The sequence below is a fragment of the Lithobates pipiens genome, unplaced genomic scaffold (assembly GCF_037356315.1).
Source record: "Lithobates pipiens isolate NorthernLeopardFrog02 unplaced genomic scaffold, aLitPip1_a1.2 Scaffold_19, whole genome shotgun sequence".
Lineage (NCBI taxonomy): Eukaryota > Metazoa > Chordata > Amphibia > Anura > Ranidae > Lithobates > Lithobates pipiens.
Genome location: NW_027507764.1, coordinates 218,243,364 through 218,263,025, shown reverse-complemented (window position 1 = coordinate 218,263,025; position 19,662 = coordinate 218,243,364). Strand labels below are relative to the sequence as shown.

Below are 19,662 nucleotides of genomic sequence, written 5' to 3'. Positions count from 1 at the left end.
CTAGTGTATGTGGGGATTAACCAGAGACTCACTCACCTGGAGCGGCTTTTCTCGTTTCATCTTTTTATATTACCTGACCCAAGAGGATTTACATCGAAATATTTTGACATATTATACAATATATGGGTCATATATTAGAGATCCTGAGATTATTATTTTATATGGAGGGCTACCCTTTTTGAAGACAAATTCTCTTTAGCAGAATTATCAAAGCAGTGCGGGTTCTAAGCATACCAATATTGCTGAAGGTTTATGTATGCGTATAAGATATGTACCAATAAAATTTTGCTTGCAAAGCTTGTCACTTACTGAGCTGAAAACGGAAATGATAAATGGTTTCCTTTAAACGTTGTCTGAGAAACACATACCACCTCACCACATGTTTCTCTATAATGAGGTAATTGGCTCATGTTCATGTTTGCTATTACATTTCATATTAAGGCTTGTGGTTTCAAAAGTGTTACATGCAACTGAATTAGGAACCAACAGAATGCTGTACGTTCTTGTAATACAATCTTTTAGTTAAACTTTGTTTTTGAATTCCAAAATGCACAGTACTATAAGCTTTCAACCTTTATGTAAAGTGCCAGTGTAGGTGCTCTTTACCCCCGATGGACATTAGTATATTCAGGTTTTTTTTCAGCAGGAATGTGGGGGGAACACAGTTCCGGCACCTCCAGCAATGAATGTATGCAAGGAGTGCTGGGGTGTGCTGGAAGGTCTATTGATGTTTGCTGCTTGGGGATCTATTGTCACTGTGGATCTATTTTTGCGTGGAGGTCTATTGTTGCTAGTCTTATGTTTCTGGGGGGGATTGTTGCTGGGAGGGATCTACTGTTGAGGGAGAGGTCTTTTGTTGCTGCCTACTGGAGGGTCTCATGATGCAGTCTGCTGGGACATCTGTTGCTTCCGGGGCTCTAGGGAGCAGGTAGGGAGCAGAAACGAAGGGTGAAAGTCGGAGTTCCTGCACCTATTCTTTGAGAAAAAAAAAGCCCTGAATATATTGCCAGCTCATAAATGATATGTAAGAATGTGTATTACTTAGACCCCTTTCACACCAGGGCGTTTTGCAGGCGCTATAGCATTAGAAATAGCGCCTGCAAAACGCCCTAAAGAAGCTGCAGCATTGTGTGTAGTGTGAAAGCCCCGAGGGCTTTCACACTTGTTAGGTGTGACCTCAACAAGTCACCTATTTGTCAGGTTATGTTACCGTTTCCCAATTGTTAGTTAGAGTTCTTATCCAAGCAAAGAGACACGGAGGTATTATTCAGTATTTCTGCTCAGAAGTCCGTCGTTAACTCTGACTGTCTCTGACTGACTGTGGCTCTGAGGCTTCTTTATTACATCTTTTATAGACAGAAAAGGGCAAACATCAGCAAATGTAAAAAAAACAACATTTTTGCAAAGGAAAGACAATTCTCCGGGTGTTATCAGCTGATAAGACAATCTTCTGGGCGTAGACTGCTTTTTAGGGCTGATGCGGCCTCTTCTTGATGAGTACGTGACAATAGATGACGAATCCTTATTTTACAAAGAAGGATAGAAAAATACATGTATTTAGTAAGACATAAGGTCAACCATTTTGTTTTGACACCCCTTAATCCTTACATTTCCCCCTTTGACATCACCCCTCCCTCTTGCCCTGGGTCCACCTGAACAAGTTCTAGTCAGCCTATATCCAGAGTACTCTCCCTGACCGCGAGTTGTCAGAGGGGTATACACCCATCCCCCTGGACAGTACCAACATCTAAAATTCAGGAAGAGTGGCTTTTCTGACAGATGGGTGATGTCAAGAAACTAAATCTACCTATCTTCACAAAAGTTCCATCTTTTCCGCATCATTTACCTTGGCTTTCTTGCAAAAGCACATAAACAGTTTAAAGCATGCATAAAAGAAAAATACGAATAAGAGCACCACTATAATCGTCATTGCTGCCTTCTTAACCCAAGAGAATAACCCTGAGAAACTAAAAGTTCCACCAAACGGATCCCAGTCGCGACCAATATTTCGGGCCTTCTCTTGTAACGTCTTTACTTCCGTACGGTGTTGTGCAATGATGTCATAATAGTCAGGTACCTCAATGCTGGTGTTATGTATCCAAGTACAGCACTCATAGTCCTCAGTAGTTTCACAGAGTCCTGTCAGTGCTGCACTCATACTTTCAATTGCTAATTCATGTAATTCTAATTGTTGTCTGATGGCTCTGGTCTCCAGATTTAACTTAGTAATATCATCAGAGTTTTTCTCCAAAACATCATTAATAATTCCTGTATAGTTATTTAGTCTTTTCATTAAGTCTATACCCCATCCTGTCCAGGACGGGAACCAAGCCCATGCCATGTCCTTCTTCAGGAATATTTCTCTTTTACTACGATACCTGAGGAGATACCTAGGGTGCATGCTAGCTTCTAATAGGTGATCACCTCGTTCATCACCTACTACTCCCATTACTGGTACTAAACTTGCGAGGTAGCACCATCCCTGAGCTCTTCTAGGTATCCAAGTATAACATTTATCCTCACAACAGATGTATATATTGTTTCCCAGTGCTACTGATCTTGAACTGATATCATTTCTATAACGAGAGGTGTATCCATAGAGGGATAAGTTGGATACTAACCACCTAACATTATTATCCACAATGTTAGTGAGGAAGTCAGATAATGTCTGGTGTGTGCTGGAATTACTGGGATAGAATCTTCCATTTAATAGGACAATGGACAAAATAAACTTGCTGTCTTGGCATTCTCCATTTCCTCCCGTTGTGTTCCCTAAGTTGAAACACCAGGCAGGGGGAAAGGCGAGACCATTTGACTTAAACATTACTGTCTCATTGGTATTTGTTCTAATTATGTTAATGCTACTGTTAGCAAGATCAGTATAGTTTATAGGAACTGCCATCAGTGGTATACTTGCTGTGCTGGGGTGTAATTTGCTACAAATCCAACATTTCTCATATCCTGACTTCTGGGCATAAGCATATTTAAACTTCAGTAATAACATTTTTTTAGAAAATCCTTCATCCTTGTGTATTTTATTCTGTGAGGTAACCAAACTATTAGCCAGAATTACTGAAACAATAAAAAGATACATGTTGTCATTTGCCAACTGGCTCCTTTTTACAATGAGAAGCGTGGATCCAGGTAGGTTTCCCTTCCAATTTCACTGAGGTTGCTGTAATCAATAGCACCTGGAAAGGACCTTCAAACCTTGGTTCCAGTGTCTTTCTGGTATGTTTCTTTACATACACATAGTCTCCTGGTTGTAGATCATGAGTACCTGTGACAGAATTAGGGTCTGGAAGAGAAGAATACACACTCTTGTGGATTTTAGTCAGACGCTGTTGCAACTGTATTACATACGTAGTTAAACTATCACATTGTAATTGCATACTTTGAGAAAAATATAAACCTAATCTAGGTGCACTTCCAAACAGTATTTCATATGGGGATAACCCTGTTTTTCCTGTTGGGGTGTACCTAATAGAGAACAAAGCTAAGGGTAGGCACTCAGGCCATGGTTTGTTCAACTCCTGCATAGCTTTTTGTATTTTCAGCTTGATTGTACCATTTACTCTTTCTACTGATCCTGAACTCTGTGGGTGGTAAGGAGTATGAAAACTTTGTTGAACCCCTAACATTGCCATCACATTTTGCATTATTTCCCCCGTGAAATGTGTCCCCCTATCTGATTCTATTGTTTCTGGGAGACCAAACCTAGGTATCAGCTCAGTAATCAGTTTCTTGGCGGTGGCTTTTGCCGTAGCTGATTTCACAGGATAACTTTCGGCCAGCCTGAAAAATAGGCAGATGCACACGAGAACAAATTCAAAGGGGCCGCTCTTAGGCATTTGTATGTAGTCAATCTGCAGTCTCTGAAAAGGATATTGGGCCCGGACCTGATGTTTACGTGGGGTTTTCACTCTCTGTCCTGGGTTATTAATCAGACAGATTTGGCATGCAGCACAGTAGTTCCTTGCAGTACTACTGAATCCAGGGGCTAGCCATCCTTGGCTTACAATCCTATACATAGAATTGGAGCTGACATGAGTGGGTAAGTGGACAGCCGCTGCCATTGCGGGGTATAGAGAAGCGGGTATACATATTTTGTCTCCTTCCCTCCATACATTGTCAAGGCCTGGTGCAGCTCCCTCCTTAACCCAACGGTCCTTCTCAATAGCCCCTGCTTGTTCCTGTAGTTCCATTAGCTGCTGCCATGTGGTTTCGGGCATACTCACCTGTACCGTGGCTAAGGTCTCAGGGCTTACTTCCCCTAGAGCTGCCTTCTTTGCAGTTAAATCTGCAAATGCGTTTCCTTTTGCCTCAGTTGTTTTTGCGCTCGTGTGTGCCGCTATCTTCATGATGGCTACTCTTATAACCTTTTGAAGATTGTTCAGGACTCTTTTGATTCCTTCACCATGTTTAACAGGTGTGCCTGCTGCTGTAAGGTAACCTCTAGCTTTCCATATGTGGCCATAATCATGTGCCACACCGTAGGCGTATGCGGAATCAGTGTAAATGTTCCCTTCTTGTCCCTCCAAGTGTTCTAGGGCTTTCTCTAGAGCGGTTAGTTCCGCTTCTTGTGCCGACATGTGTGCTGGTAGTGACTTTGCCTCAATTACCTGTGTGTCTGTTACCACAGCATAACCTGTGTGATATTTACCTTTGTCATCGGCAAATCTACTACCATCTATGTACAGTGTGTGTTCTGCATTTGTAATGGGTATGTCTGTGACATGTGGGAACCCCGTGGTTTCTTGTTCCATAAGTTGGAAACAATCGTGTTCATCAGATGTTATGTCATGAAATGAAAGTGTGTCAGAATCCTGAGTATCTTGTGCTGTATCTACACCATTATCATCATTACTCCCCCCTGTCAAATCTGTCTGTAATGGTAAAAGCTGTGCTAAGTTAAAAGAAGTGCATCGCTGAAAGGTAACATTGGGGGGTAGGAGCAAAGTGCATTGTAGACGCAGCTGCCTTGCCATTGATATGTGTTTTGGTTGGACCTGTGATAAGATGGCGTGTATGTCATGTGTGGTATGTACCACTACAGGATTGTCTAAGACAATTTCTGAGGATTTGTCAATGATAATTGACACTGCTGCGACTGCTCGTACACAGGACGGTGATCCTCTAGAGACAGGATCGAGAGCCGCCGAGAAGTATGCTACCGGCCTTTGTTTGATGTGTTGTTGTGTCAACACCCCTGTTGCGTGTCCCGTGCTTTCAGCAATGTACAAATGAAATGTTTTGGTATAGTCAGGGATCCCGATCGCAGGTGCCGAAATTAGTAACCTTTTTAAGGTGCTAAAAGATTCATGACCTGCTTCTGTGAGTACATAGGGTACTATTTTCAAGCAATCATATAATGGCTGCATCAGAGAACTGGCATGTGGTATCCATTGTCTACAATATGATACCATTCCCAGAAACATACGAAGTTGCTTAAAGTTGCGTGGGATATTCATTTGTCTTATGGCCTGGACTCGGTCTTCAGTGAGGTGTCGAGTACCCTGGGATATACAGTGGCCCAAAAAGACAACCTTTTTCTGACATACCTGTAACTTAGTTCTATTCACCTTGCACCCTTTTTCAGCCAGGAATTGTAACAATGATAGAGTGGCTTTTAAACAAGTATCGTTATCTGGACAACATAACAATAGGTCATCTACATATTGCAACAATACACAAGTGTCAGGCGGTAGCCATTCCCCCTATTTTTACTTTTTAAGGTTTAGTCAGTGGGGCATCGGACAAAAGACCGTCATAACCACTTATGGGTATGGTGTCACGGGACGTCATGTGTGGAGGGACTACTGAATCAGACAACAGACTGCGTGACGCTCCTGTGTCAACCAAACAAGGAATATGTTTACCTTCCACCTTCATCAACATGTGGAGCATTTTGTTCTCTGATTCAGCTAGGACTGGGGCAAGTCATGCGGTCGGATCGTCCCTATCATTGGTACGCCTCTGTCTGTAGTCCCTCGTGTCTCTGTCCGTGTTTCCTTCCTGTTCGTCTTTTATCCTTTTCCTACAGTCTCTTTTTATATGTCCCACCTTGTTGCAGTAATAACAGGTAAGAGGTTTACGGGAGGAATTCCCTCCTTCATTGACCCGGGCAACAGTGTTAACTCCCGGTGTCCTTCTGGGTTTAGTTTCTGCTAAATCAGCCTCTATGCCTTGTGCTTTCTGCAACAATGTTCCTCTGTCCCGTATGGCTCTCCATTCGGGAGTACATGCCTTCAGTTTGTCACCTACTTGGGGTACTAGTCCTTCCATAAACTGTCGATTGAAAGCCCTAATGGTGACGGGTAAGGCTAAATCTAGACCTTCGTCAGCCATCATGCTTTCCATGTTGAGGTAAAATTCTGTAACAGTCTGACCTGGGGCCTGTTTTATGGGCGCTGTCGAACCCCTTTCCTGCTGTTTCCCTTGGCAAAATTCTCGTAACTGAGCTATAAACAGGGGTCTAGAGTCTATATGACGAGGGTGTACTCCTGGTGGATCTGTGGTAGGATCCCCATTCGGTCTATGTGGGGTAAGTTTATTCATAAATTGATTAAACATCGTTAGTGTCATTTTATGTCTACATATATCTTCCCCATCTTGCCAAGTTGCTTCATGTGTGTCTAGTAATTGTGTCACGAATCTACAGAATGCGGCAGGTTTTGCTACGGGATCAGGAGCATTCTGTATTAATGCCATAAGAGTGTCAGCCGACCAAGGTGTCCATGTCCTCAGAACGACTTGTCGGGTCACTGTAGGTGGCTGTCCTGCTTGACCCGCATTTGGATTATTTACTTGTATTACCCTAGTCCGACTATGGACTGGAGCTACGGGCTCTGGTCTTTGAGCTCCGCAATGCACACATTCCTGTGCCCAGTCTGGGTTCTGGGTACCGCATACTCGGCATACCCACCCTCTTCCTCTTAAGGAAGGATAAAGTTTTGGTCTTTCATTACCTGGTGTGGTAGTGTTATAAGGAGGTGGAGTATCTCCCGTATTAACCCTATCGCCGGGAGCAGAAGGAAGACTTTTGTGTCGGACCTTCATATCCCATCCACCCTTTTCCTGACAATACTCCCATCCCTCCTCTTCAGCCCTGTTGGAAACCTTAATTAAACTTTGTATTTGTGATACCCATCTATTCTGCAATATCTCTCCCTGTCTGTCTTTCTTTATTTCTTCCCAACCTTCTACACTTAATCCATTTTCTCCATCCATCCCCAATTTCTTGAGAATCCTATTTGTGCCCTGTGCCTTATCCTTCCCATACAACATTGTAATTATGTCTTTAACAGCATAACATTTCTGAGATTCCTCCTGGGGTTTACCATGTGTCTGGCCCATTTTGACAGTCCTGCCTAGGTGGCGTTTGGATCACTTACTAAGTGTCTCGTTGCCTTCTCCTCCTAGGGTGCCAAAATACTAAAAAACCTCTCCTAGATGAGATTTCTGAAATCGAATTACTTTATATGCTAGCCAACTGACAAATATTATGACCAGACTGACAGCTACAACATATACAAGCATTCCCTTTTGGTGGCCAAACACATATGACTAGGTCTCCGGGACTTTGTGGAGACCTTATTTCCGTCCCATTACCATGGAATCTCTCAGCATTCGTTTCTTATTCCTGCTTTATCGAGGCAGTCAGGACTTATACTTTCAACCCGTTTTTAGGCTCATGAATCAAAAAGCGTATATCAAACTTAAGTGTCGGACCCCCAAAGTACTCTTACGAGTTAAGGGCGCATTCCGTTACCCATTGGGATGATATATGTTTCAATTCACACCATACAAACAGGGCTTATCTCATTCACAACAGACAGATGACAAGTAGACAGACAAGAAACAACGGTAACATAAGCCAAAATATTAAGTTCAAGACCCACTTACTACAGAGGTTGGTGTTTACCTGAAGAACAATTCAGACAGATCAGGTGGGCACAAATCTAAGAAGCACAGAGTTTATAAGAAAATAAAGCTTTTCTTACCTGCGCAGGATTTGTCTGTGGTTCTTGATGTGCCCGACCATTTCGTTCCGTCCTTATGTTCGTTCGCCTCTTGTAGTTTCTTCAGCGAGTCCCTATTCGCGGCGCCAGAAATGTTAGGTGTGACCTCAACAAGTCACCTATTTGTCAGGTTATGTTACCGTTTCCCAATTGTTAGTTAGAGTTCTTATCCAAGCAAAGAGACACGGAGGTATTATTCAGTATTTCTGCTCAGAAGTCCGTCGTTAACTCTGACTGTCTCTGACTGACTGTGGCTCTGAGGCTTCTTTATTACATCTTTTATAGACAGAAAAGGGCAAACATCAGCAAATGTAAAAAAAACAACATTTTTGCAAAGGAAAGACAATTCTCCGGGTGTTATCAGCTGATAAGACAATCTTCTGGGCGTAGACTGCTTTTTAGGGCTGATGCAGCCTCTTCTTGATGAGTACGTGACAATAGATGACGAATCCTTATTTTACAAAGAAGGATAGAAAAATACATGTATTTAGTAAGACATAAGGTCAACCATTTTGTTTTGACACCCCTTAATCCTTACACACTACAGCGGTGCGCTGGCAGGACGTCAGAAAAAAAGTCCTGCCAGCCGCTTCTTTGGAGCAGTGAAGGAGCGGTGTGTTTACCGCTCCTCCACCGCTGCTCTCCATTGAAATCAATGGGGCAGCGCTGTAATACCACCGGCAAAACGCCGCTATTGCGGCGTATTGCCGGCGGTTTTGACCCATCCGCGGCCGCTAGCGGGGGTAAAAGCGCCCGCTAGCGGCCGAAATGCGCCGCAAATCCGGCCTGTAAAACGCTGATAAAAATAGCGGCGTTTTACCGCCCACGCTATCGGCGGTGTGGTGTGAAAGGGGTCTTAGAGCTGGCTTTGTAGTATTATATCTAGGTAAGCACCGATACCACTTTTTTAACACCGGGGGCTAGTACCGATACTTTTTTTGCAAGTACTCACCGATACTAATTACCGATACCTATCGCATCGGTAGGGGGGTAGTTTGGGGTTGTTTGGGAGTTGAGTGAGGCTAGGGTGGGGGCAGGGAGGGAGGGGGAGTAGAGGAGTAAGTGACGGCAGGGTAGTTGAGGGTGGGGTGAAATAGGGATTGCGGGGTGGGAGAGTCAGGATGAAAAAGGCTGTGATCGCTAGGGGAAGAGGAAGTACAGAGGAAGAGAAGGTGTCCCGCCCCCAGGTGACGTCACTTCCAGTATTGGTTTTCGGTATCGGAGCATTTTTTCGCGAGTACTGATACACGCCTAAATGCCTAATATCGGCACCGATACCAGTATCGGTATTGGTGCATCCCTAATTATATCCAAGATGAAGTGTGGATAAATCTCTATTACATACCTCCCAACATTCTGAGATGGGAATGAGGGACGCCTACTAGCAAACGTATGTAGGCATAGGACACGCCTCCTGCCACCCCCTTAAAGGAGAATTAACCACAAAAAAAGGTTAATTAAATCCACAAGGGCCTTTTTTACCACTACTATTCCTTTATATTGGCTTTTACAATTTACAAATGCAGCAATTAAAAATTTGGATGAAAGGTTTAGCATTGGGAAACACTTTTTGAAAGATAAAAAGTGCATTTTATATACTAGATAGATCAGACCAAAATGAGGGACAAATGAGGAGGAAGAGGGACATTGCTCCTAATTAGGGACAGTCCTTCGAAATCAGGGACAGTTGCGAGCTATGCTATTAGGATGACAGCAGTTGAAGTTGAGTGAGGGAGCTACAAAAAAATGAAAATAAAACCTTATCTGAAATTATTACTAGTAATGACTAGTAATGACTTTGGATAGTATAGAATATACAATAGTTTTGGGTCCATATTATTTGCATTCAATATTTTAAAAAGGTGTATATCTGTTCACTATCACTGTATTTCTTAACTGTCTACAACAGTTATTCTCAACTAGGGTTCCTCCAGAGGATGCTAGGGGTTCTTTCAGCATTGGGCAATTTCAGCCTCTCAGATAAGTTCCCACTGACACCATTGATCTTTTTAGCTATCTGTAAGGAGGTAATTCTTCCCAAAGATCACAAGTGTGAGGACCATTCTTCCCACTGACCATCACACTAATGTATCATGAGTTGTAGATTTCTAATTTTGAGCAGGGGTTCCCTGAGACTGGAGAACTATTTCAAGGGTTCCTCTGTGTTGAAAAGGTTGAGAAAGGCTGGTCTACAATGTCACCCGCCTTGATGTGTTGTTTGGTTGAGAGGTAAGTAGCACTACCCCTGCAAGAGCCACTAGTAAATAAGGGATTCCTCACCCTGCACAGCCAGGCACACAGAATTTTCCACAGCACTCTGGAGTCAAGAAATAGTCCTTGAAGCTTTGTTTTTGTGTTTTTTATTAGGGGTATTGAACTTGGATGGGGATAGGGGTATTATGGGATGCCCACTTGTATTTAGCACAACTCTTCAGAGACAACTTTGTCTGTACAGTCTATTTACACACTCCTCAGATTCCTCCAGCACAACACTTGCTTGAAGCACAAAAACTCCCAGTACCAGCTGGCACACTGTTGGGTGATCTGACAACAGGGCTCAGTCAGATTTTAGCAAATGTCCTTTGCAGGCAGGGACCATGGGCACCTTGGTTGTGGGTGTGGCTATTTATCCCAGCACCACCTCTTAAGGCACTGCCAGCCCACCTGGCTGCAGCTGCCACTTTCTCCAGCCCTCCTGGCTAAGCTTTCACAGTCCTCTCAGACTGACACTGCATCCATCTCAGACTGCTCTCACCCAGTACTCTAGGGTTACCTCTCAGTCCTCCACGACTGCAAAACTTACCAGCCCACCTGGCTGCCTTCTCCTAGGAGATTTGCCGGAGGTGTTCACTGGCTCCTGCTGTCCTCACACCTGCTCCCATGCCACTGGAAAGGATCCCTCCTTGGAATATCAGAGGATCCCTCCTGCACCAGAGCTCCCAGGCCCGAGGTTACTCCCACCAGTCTAGGGGTCTACCTTCAAGGGCCCACTGACAGCCTCCTAGCACTCCATCTCCAACTTCCACCCAAATTCTCCTGTCCAGCTGGGCTGACCATGAGTATTTGAGAGAGCCTGCCCCTTGCCAACCCATCTGTTGGGGATTGGTCAGGGCCCTCATGAATACTCCAGGCAGCTCCTCCTAACCTCCCTCCCATTGTTCTGGAAGTTTTCAGCAAGTTCCAGAAGTAGGGGGAGGTACCAGAGATGCTGCCTAATGAGTCATACCAGCCCTCCCTGGATTATTAACCCAACCCAGATTAAACACAGGCTTAGCTGCCAACCAAGCCAAAACATTTTGCCTACACTAACAAAATCCTAACATTACCCACTCTAGCACACTAGAGGGTGCTTCACTCACCCCCTCTAGATAACCGCCTGACCCCATGGCTGGGAAAACAAAAATGACTCCGGAGCCCAGGAGCAAAAACAAGGTATCCCATAAAAAAAACAGGGGGAAGGGAAAATAGAACACAACTTGGATGGGGCTAGGTACAAATAAATGAAAGTATCAAAAATAGGTAGGTTCTCTTTCAACAATATACATTACATATGGACAATAATTACATCCTGGCTACAGGTTCCTGCAGCTAACACAACAGGCATGATAAATATACACAGTATTAAGCGGGAGCACCTTCCCCTTGAGGGAAACCCTCCAAGCAAGCTTGAATTCTTGAATCCATCCAGAGCAGGGTGAACAGTTGTTCACAACGACACCTGCAAACAGAGAGAAAAACAAAGGAACACAATCCTATCACTAAACCTAATTATTAACACATCCTGTCAGCAGGGGGTTATAGGCCTGCTGGCAGAAAAATAAACATTTAAAGCACTTTTTTTTTTCTCTAGAGTGTCTGATGGGAGGTGCCCCTTTCCTTGTCAGCAGGTTATTTTCAAAGGGCTTGTATCAGCAGACTAGGTCTTAACCAAGTTCATCACTGGGAACAGTTCATCCATCTGGTACAGGCCAGGGTGGCAGGCTGGCTAGGGCGTAGCAACAAAAACACAGGTAACAATTCTGCCAGGTGCCCAAGTGAAGATCCTCACCCGTAAGCTGCACACTCCAGTCCTTCACAGATAGAAATCAAGGTTTGGCAATCTTGTAATGCCGTCATCAGCTCTCCTGACAGCAACAGAGTGGCTCCTGGCAGGCTGTCCTACTTGCACGACCACCACTCTGTCTTTGTAGATTGTCTTTGTAGATTCCTGATGAATGTTCTGAAACTGTGCCCAGTCTGGGTGGTGGAGGGTCTGTTATGCCGCGTACACACGACCAGACTTTTCAACATCAAAAGTCAGACGGAACAATTCCGGCAGACCATTCGATCGTGTGTGGGCTGCAGCGGACTTTTGATTTGCAAAAGTCTGACAGACTTTAGAAATGGAACATGTTTAAAATTTTTCCGCCAGAACTCCGCCGGACCCAGTTCCTACCGAGAAATCCGCTCGTGTGTATGCTAGTCCGACGGACAAAAACCGATGCGAGGGCAGCTATTGGCTACTGGCTATGAACTTCCTTATTCTAGTCCAGTCATACGTCATCACATTCAAATCCGTCAGACTTTGGTGTTATTGTGTGTGGCCAAGTCCGTTCATTCGGAAAGTCCATCAGAACTCTGTCAGAACTCCGTCGGAAGTCTGTCGGACCTTGTCCCTCGAAAAGTCCGGTCGTGTGTACGTGGCATTAAAGAAGGTTTGTCTGATGCTGACTGGGGTCTTTGCGACTTCTCTGGTCCCTTCATCTGGCACAATCAACACCTCCGACTGGATTTCCTCCTTCTCCTGAGAGTATCTCCACTTTCATTCTTCCTCTGAGCTACTGTGTGACAGCCAATTCTCAAACTCATCATCCAAGGGCCTGAATTCTGTCTGCAATCTGGGCGAACCCCGTCCTATGGCCTTCTCACTGCCTTCCCCCACTGGCTCGCCTGAGGGCACATCTCTCTTATGCACTGGCTCCTTCCATGGATTTGGCAGAGCAGATATGCACAGCTGGCATTTCAGTGACAGTGTCTGGTTCCTGCTGGGCAGTACTCACAGTTACCAGGTCCCCGTCCGGGCTGCAGGCCATGGCAGATCTCCAACTTTCTTCCCCAATGTCGCTGTTCTTTGCAGAGGAGTCAGCAGGCTCAGACTCAACCCCACCTTGAGAGCATGATTGCAGGCCCACACTGGCCTTCTGGGACTTCTGCAGCTGTAAGGTGCACAGTCCTGACTGCAGGTCCACATTGTAGCTCAGTGGCTCCTGCTTGTTGAATGTGAGCGGCTTGTCGCAGTGCCTGCACCGGATCTAGGCACTGACCACCCTGATTGGTATGCAGTACACAGCAGGCACAGTTGCTTGGTCCCTTTAATCATGCTGAGAGTGACTCCCCCAGGATACTCCAACCGGACACGGGTGGCCACTCCTTCAAATTGGGCAACTACGTCAAAGCTGGGTACATGCATGCACACTCCTCATTTTGCTCCTCTCTCTTGCTGCTAGCAGGGCACGCTGGGTCTGCTCCGGGGTGTGGCTCCGCCCCCAAGCTTCCAGACTAGATTACCCCCACAATGGTGATAAGCAGGCCTTTTCCTGCATGCTCTGCTGTAACCCTTTGCTCACTGTACTGAAGTTTTCAGGCACAATGATGTTGATGACACACACACACTGGCACTTGTAGAACTTGTCCAGACATGCCGACTGTGGCCGATCAACTGACAGCAGGTGGCAACATGCATTTACTGTGGTTGCCATGAGTAACAGCAGACATCTCTGTGCATACTTTACTGTCTATAGCAGGATTTTGAAGCAGAAAAACTTTTTACCAGCCATAAGCAGATCGCTGGGTGTATTTGTAATAAATGGGCGCGATCGCCCACCGTGCGGGTGGCAGCACATAGTAATAGTTCACTGAAAAGCAGGCTTTTACACAGAAATGTCTGTCCCAGCTGCAGTTGGGGTAACTGGGTAAGCAGGGCAACAATAGCTCCAACAGCCACTCCCGCTGGTTGAAGGGGCAATGGCACTTGATTTTTAGAGCAACAGTCACAAGCAAGCAAAGCACAGTCCTTCCCTGGTTCAACCCCTCTGGAGGTCTCCAAACAAGGCACAGTTCCCTGGTTCAAGAAACTCAGGTTGCTAGGAGCAATGGATGGCAGGTTACCATGGGCAGATGTCCTGGACGATGCCCCCAAATGTAGCGCTACCCCCTGCAGGAGCCACTGGTGAATAAGGGGTCCCCCACCCTGCACAGCCAGGTACACAGAATATTCCACAGCACTCTGGAGTCAAGAAACAGACCTTGAAACTTTGTTTTTGTGTTTTTATTAGGGATATTGAACTTGGATGTGAATAGGGGTATTATGGGATGCCCACTTGACTTTAGCACAACTTTCAGGGACAACTTTGTCTGTACAATCTATTTACACACTCCTCAGCTTCCTCCAGCATAACACTCGCTTGAAGCACAAAAACTCTCAGGACTAGCTAGCACACTGTTACACCCCTTTCACACCAGGGCGTTTTGCAGGCGCTATAGCGTTAGAAATAGCGCCTGCAATCCGCCCTAAAGAAGCTGCACTATTGTATGTAGTGTGAAAGCCCGAGGGCTTTCACACTACAGCGGTGCACTGGCAGGACGTCAGGGAAAAGTCCTGCCAGCAGCTTCTTTGGAGAGGTGAAGGAGCGGTGTGTTTACCGCTCCTCCACCGCTGCTCCCCATTGAAATGACCCTTTCTCGGCCGCTAGTGGGGGGGTAAAAGCGCCCCGCTAGCGGCCAAAATGCGCCGCAAATTTGCCGCAAATGCGGCGATAAAACGCCACTAAAAATAGGGGCGTTTTACCGCCCACGCTATCGGAGGTGTGGTGTGAAAGGGGTCTTACAGTTGTGCTCATAAGTTTACATACCCAGGCAGAATTTATGATTTCTTGGCCATTTTTTGGAGAATATGAATGATAACACAAAAACATTTCTTTCACTCATGGTTAGTGTTTGGCTGAAGCCATTTATTATTAACTAACTGTTTTCTGTTTTTAAATCATAATAACAATGTTTTTGTGTTATCATTCATATTCTCTGAAAAATGGCCTAGAAATCATAAATTCTGCCGGGGTATGTAAACTTATGAGCACAACTGTAGGTGATCTGACAATAGGGCTCACTCAGATTTGGGTTGTCTTGTAGAGTCCTAGTGCCAAGCCGTCCTTCTGTGGCTCCTGATCCCAGCACCACCTCCTCAGGTACTGCCAGTCCACCTGGTTGCAGCTGCCCCTTTCTCTAGCCCTCCTAGCTAAACTTCCACAGTCCTCCCAGACTGAAGCTGCATCCATCTCAGACTGCTCTCACCCAGTCTTCTCAGACTGCCTCTCAGTCCTCCCTGACTGCAACACTCACCAGCCCACCTGACTGTCTTTTCCTTGGAGAACTCCTGGACGTGCTCACTGGCTCCTGCTGTCCTCACACCTGCTCCCATGCCACTGGACAGGATTCCTCCTTGGGATATCAGAGGATCCCTGTTGCACCCGAGCTCCCAGGTCCAAGGTCACCATCCCCCTCGACTAGGGGGTACCCTAAAGGGCCCGCCAACAGCCTCCTAGCACTCCATCTCAAACATCCAAACTCTCCTGCCCAGCTATTTGAGGGAGCCTGCCCCTCCCAACCCATCTGTTGAGTATTGGTCAGGGCCTTCATGAATACTCCAGGTAGCTCCCCCTTACCTCCCTCCCATTGTTCTGGAAGTTCCCAGCAAGTTCCAGAAGTAGGTGGTGGTACCAGAGATGCTGCCTGATGAGTTATTCCAGCCCTCCCTGGATCACTCACCCAACCCAGATTAAACACTGGCTTGCCTGCCAGTTTAGCTAAAACATTTTTGCCTACACTAACGAAAACCTAACATTACATACTCTAGCACAGTAGAGGATGCTACAGGTATAAGTCTCAGGAATGGTTAGACAGAAATAGAAATCCTTATGCAGGTAAAACATATATGTGTACTTAGCTGCTTGTCTGGATTTTTCGATTTAAAGAAAAGGGGTTTAAAAAAGAAATAGGGTTTATTCAAATTTCCTTAATCTCGACCATAGGAACAATTCTCTTTAAAATGTATTATCTCAAAGCAACAAACCCAGGTATTATCTTGTAGAGGTAGTGACATCATAACGCTGTGCAATGCTGTGGGAGTGCCCTAGGCACCACAGGTTGCCTGTAGTAAACTACAAGAGGACAGATACAAGACCACTTACCTTGTACAAGGAGAAAAGCAAGGAAGAATACATATTACTCTTGTATTTAGACAATATTTGCTTATCCAGGAGTTAAACCTAAGAACTCTTTATGGTGTTCTATAAAAAAAATCCCAGCAATGTTTATTCAAAAGCACTCTTTTTCCAGGGGGACAGCATGGTATCAAAAATGACTGGAGAACACTTATGCTGCGTACACACGATCAGACTATCCAGCGGACTTAGTCTGGTGGACAAACCGCCAGAAAGTCCGCCGGACTTTCTGAACGAGCGGACCTGCCCACACACGATCAAACTATGGAAGGAGTCCGCCGTACTTTTGAAATTAATGGACTTGCCCACACACGGAGGAAAGTCTGTTTTGAACGCGACCAAGCCCGCCGGATAGTCTGATCGTGTGTACGCGGCATTAGACTGAACACTGCAGAAACTGCAGACTCCTATCAAAGCTTGTGTCCTCTTAAGCATACTTTAACACATCACATTGTGCTAAAAAATAAAATTTTCTAAAGCTTTAATGGCATGGTAGGTAGAATCAAGGGCAAACACAAAGAATTGACATAGCTCAAGTGCTGTTAGATATTCACTACAGCTTTTTTTTTGTGAAGGTACCAAACATACCTTCTTCAAACATCACCACCGATATTGGGGGTGTGCGTGAGCTGCTATTTCACAAGCAGCGTGAGATCTGGCCACATTTTCGCACTCAATAGTGCATCTAGGAAGTAAGTAGAGGTACTGTTTTTTTCGAGGAAATTTGACATTTTTTCATTATAACATTATGTTAATGTTTTGGTTGTGGTCATATGACATTCGAGGTAGATTGTAGAATATTGTGAATGGTTCTCTGGGAGGGGGTTCATGCCAAGTGTCTATTCACTGAGGATTTCTTTCCTGTAAATGCCATACACTGTAGCATCATGGAAAAATAATATAGCCCAATAAATAAAATGTATTTGCATCTAATATACAGCTGTCACCAAGAAATATGTAATGTAGACTATAAAGATTTCCCTGTGAAAGAGAACACCATATCCATAACTCATAATTGCCACAGTTGGTTTCCTTTTTCTTCTTGTTTGACAAAGATTTGGCCTTTGACTTTTATAAGCAGCAAAAAAAATTAAAATGATAAGATAATGTCCAAAAAAGTGAAAAATTCTTACTTTGAAACCCTCAAGCCAAGGGAACTGTGTATCAAGAAGTAATCATCCAAGTAAGTAGCTGAATCAGAGTTTCTGCACTGTGCACATGTACAGGGTATGCCCTAACTTGTTTAATGTGACTCTTTTATGAGAAAAAGTATGACTGTCATTACAGGGCCATTTCTTCAAATGCTGGTTGCCTAACTTTGTCTGGCTTCTTACTTTTGAGTCACAGATCCAGAACAAGCATGCTGTAAAGTGTCATGAAAGTTTCAGAACACCATTGTATTTGTTTCAGCTCATAGACTCGGAAAGTGTTGAAGCCAAAGCATCATCATGATAGTCAGGAAATTAACATTCTTAACCACTTTGAGACCGGACCATTTTGCTGGCTTAAGACCAGACCACTTTTTGCGATTCAACACTGTGTCGCTTTAACTGAGAATTGCGCAGTCGTGCAACATGGCTCCCAAACAAAATTGACATCCTTTTTTTCCCACAAATAGAGCTTTCTTTTGGTGGTATTTGATCACCTCTGCAGTTTTTATTTTTTGCGCTATAAACAAAAAAAGAGCGACAATTTTGAAAAAAACTCATTATTTTTTACTTTTTGCTATAATAAATATCCCCCAAAAATATCTAAAAAAAAATCTACATATTTTTGGTAAAAAAAATCGCAATAAGCGATTATTGATTGGTTTGCACAAAATTTATAGCATTTACAAAATAGGTTTACTAGTAATTAGCACCGATCAGCAATTTTTATTGTGACTGCGACATTATGGCAGACACATCGGACATTTTTGACACATTTTTGGGACCTTTGTCATTTATACAGCAATCAGTGCTATACAAATGCACTGATTCCTGTGTAAATGACACTGGCAGTGAAGGGGTTAACCAGGGGGTAGCAGTGTAGGTGTTAAGTGTGTCCTAGGGGCGTTACTAACTGTGGGGGGCGTGGCTGTGTGTTAGTGAACACTGATCTCTGCTCCAATCACAGGGAGCAGAGATCAGTGTCACTTGTTGCTAGGCAAAACGGAGAGATGCTGTTTACTTCCGCATCTCTCCGTTCAGCCTCCCTATGAGACGATCGTGGGTATCCCCATGGCGATCGAGTCTGCGGGACCCGCGACCGGACTCACGGGGGTCCGGACCGGCACGTGCGCGATGCCACGACGGCAATTTCAAATGGACGTATTTGCCTATCTGTGCCATTCTGCCAACGTACATCGTCGCGTGGGTGGGAAGTGGTTAAAGGAGATGTCAGCAACGGTAGCCACCATATTTGTCTCATGAAAGAGTCACTTTCAGAAAAAGACAGCAATGCTCAAAGCACAATAACCAAATTAACTATTTCTAGCTGAGATCATATTGTTTCCTGTGAGTTATTGTACTTTCTGCATCATATTCTCTGTATGGACTGTCTTGTTTTGCTTGATTTTGGTCTGTTTATAAAAGCAATAAAAAAAAGTTTCAGCCTTAAAGAATTGATGTTCTTTTGAAAAGAGCTCATTTTAAATCTTTGGTCTTGCGAGCCATTAGATGTGTTGTATATGTCAATCATAAGGCATCCAGAGTCCACTTTGTTTAGTGAAAGTAAATTCCAGCTTTGTGTAATGGATATAAGATAATCCTTGCACTTAGATCTTCTGAAGAAACCAAATCTAATGATATGGATTGGCATTACACATAAATTAAACAGGATTTGCTTTGTGTATTTGTTGAAAAATGCAGCATTACAAGACCATAAACTATGGGATATATCGTGATCAGAGACACAGTCAAAGTTTAGATCAGAGCATTGCAATATGCAGCTGTGTTTTAACTTTATTTTGAAGGTATGCACAGATATACAGAGCCTTGAGTCCGGTTGTTATTTTTTTTTTTTTATATTGCATACGGCTTTGTAGAATGCTGAAACTGGAGGAGGAAAGCACAAAGATAAGATCTCGGAGGGAACCAGTTCCCCATGCATGTTTATAAGTAGCTTCTTTTGTAACAAGAACGCCAAAGGAAATAAATAAAAATGAAATGTGAAAACAAGACCACAACGACAACCTGTGTCTGTGGAATAGGAAGGTGGAGTCAAGTCAGGAAATTTTGAAAAGTTCTTGCATTTGCTTATTCAAGTCCAAAAGTACTTGTCTCCTCAACCGCTATCAACAACTTCTCATGTAACATAGAGTAAGATGGGTACGGCGGAAGATCCAGTCGATTGAAGCATGTGTGCGCCCTGTATGAGACAAATAAAATACCAATGTGAGTCAT

The 19,662-nt window shown here is 44.3% G+C and overlaps 1 protein-coding gene across 4 annotated transcripts in view; it reads right to left on the bottom strand.

Annotated features, from left to right (window-relative positions):
- Nucleotides 1-19,181: 19,181 nt before the first annotated feature.
- The window catches only part of HECW1 (HECT, C2 and WW domain containing E3 ubiquitin protein ligase 1), a 422,188-nt gene continuing 421,707 nt past the window's right edge, over nt 19,182-19,662 (bottom strand). For all 4 annotated transcript variants that reach the window (XM_077491691.1, XM_077491690.1, XM_077491692.1 and 1 more), the window contains one exon: nt 19,182-19,627. In XM_077491691.1, coding sequence (XP_077347817.1) covers nt 19,516-19,627 — 112 coding nt within the window. In that variant the 3' untranslated portion in view covers nt 19,182-19,515. The remainder of the gene's footprint in view (nt 19,628-19,662) is intronic.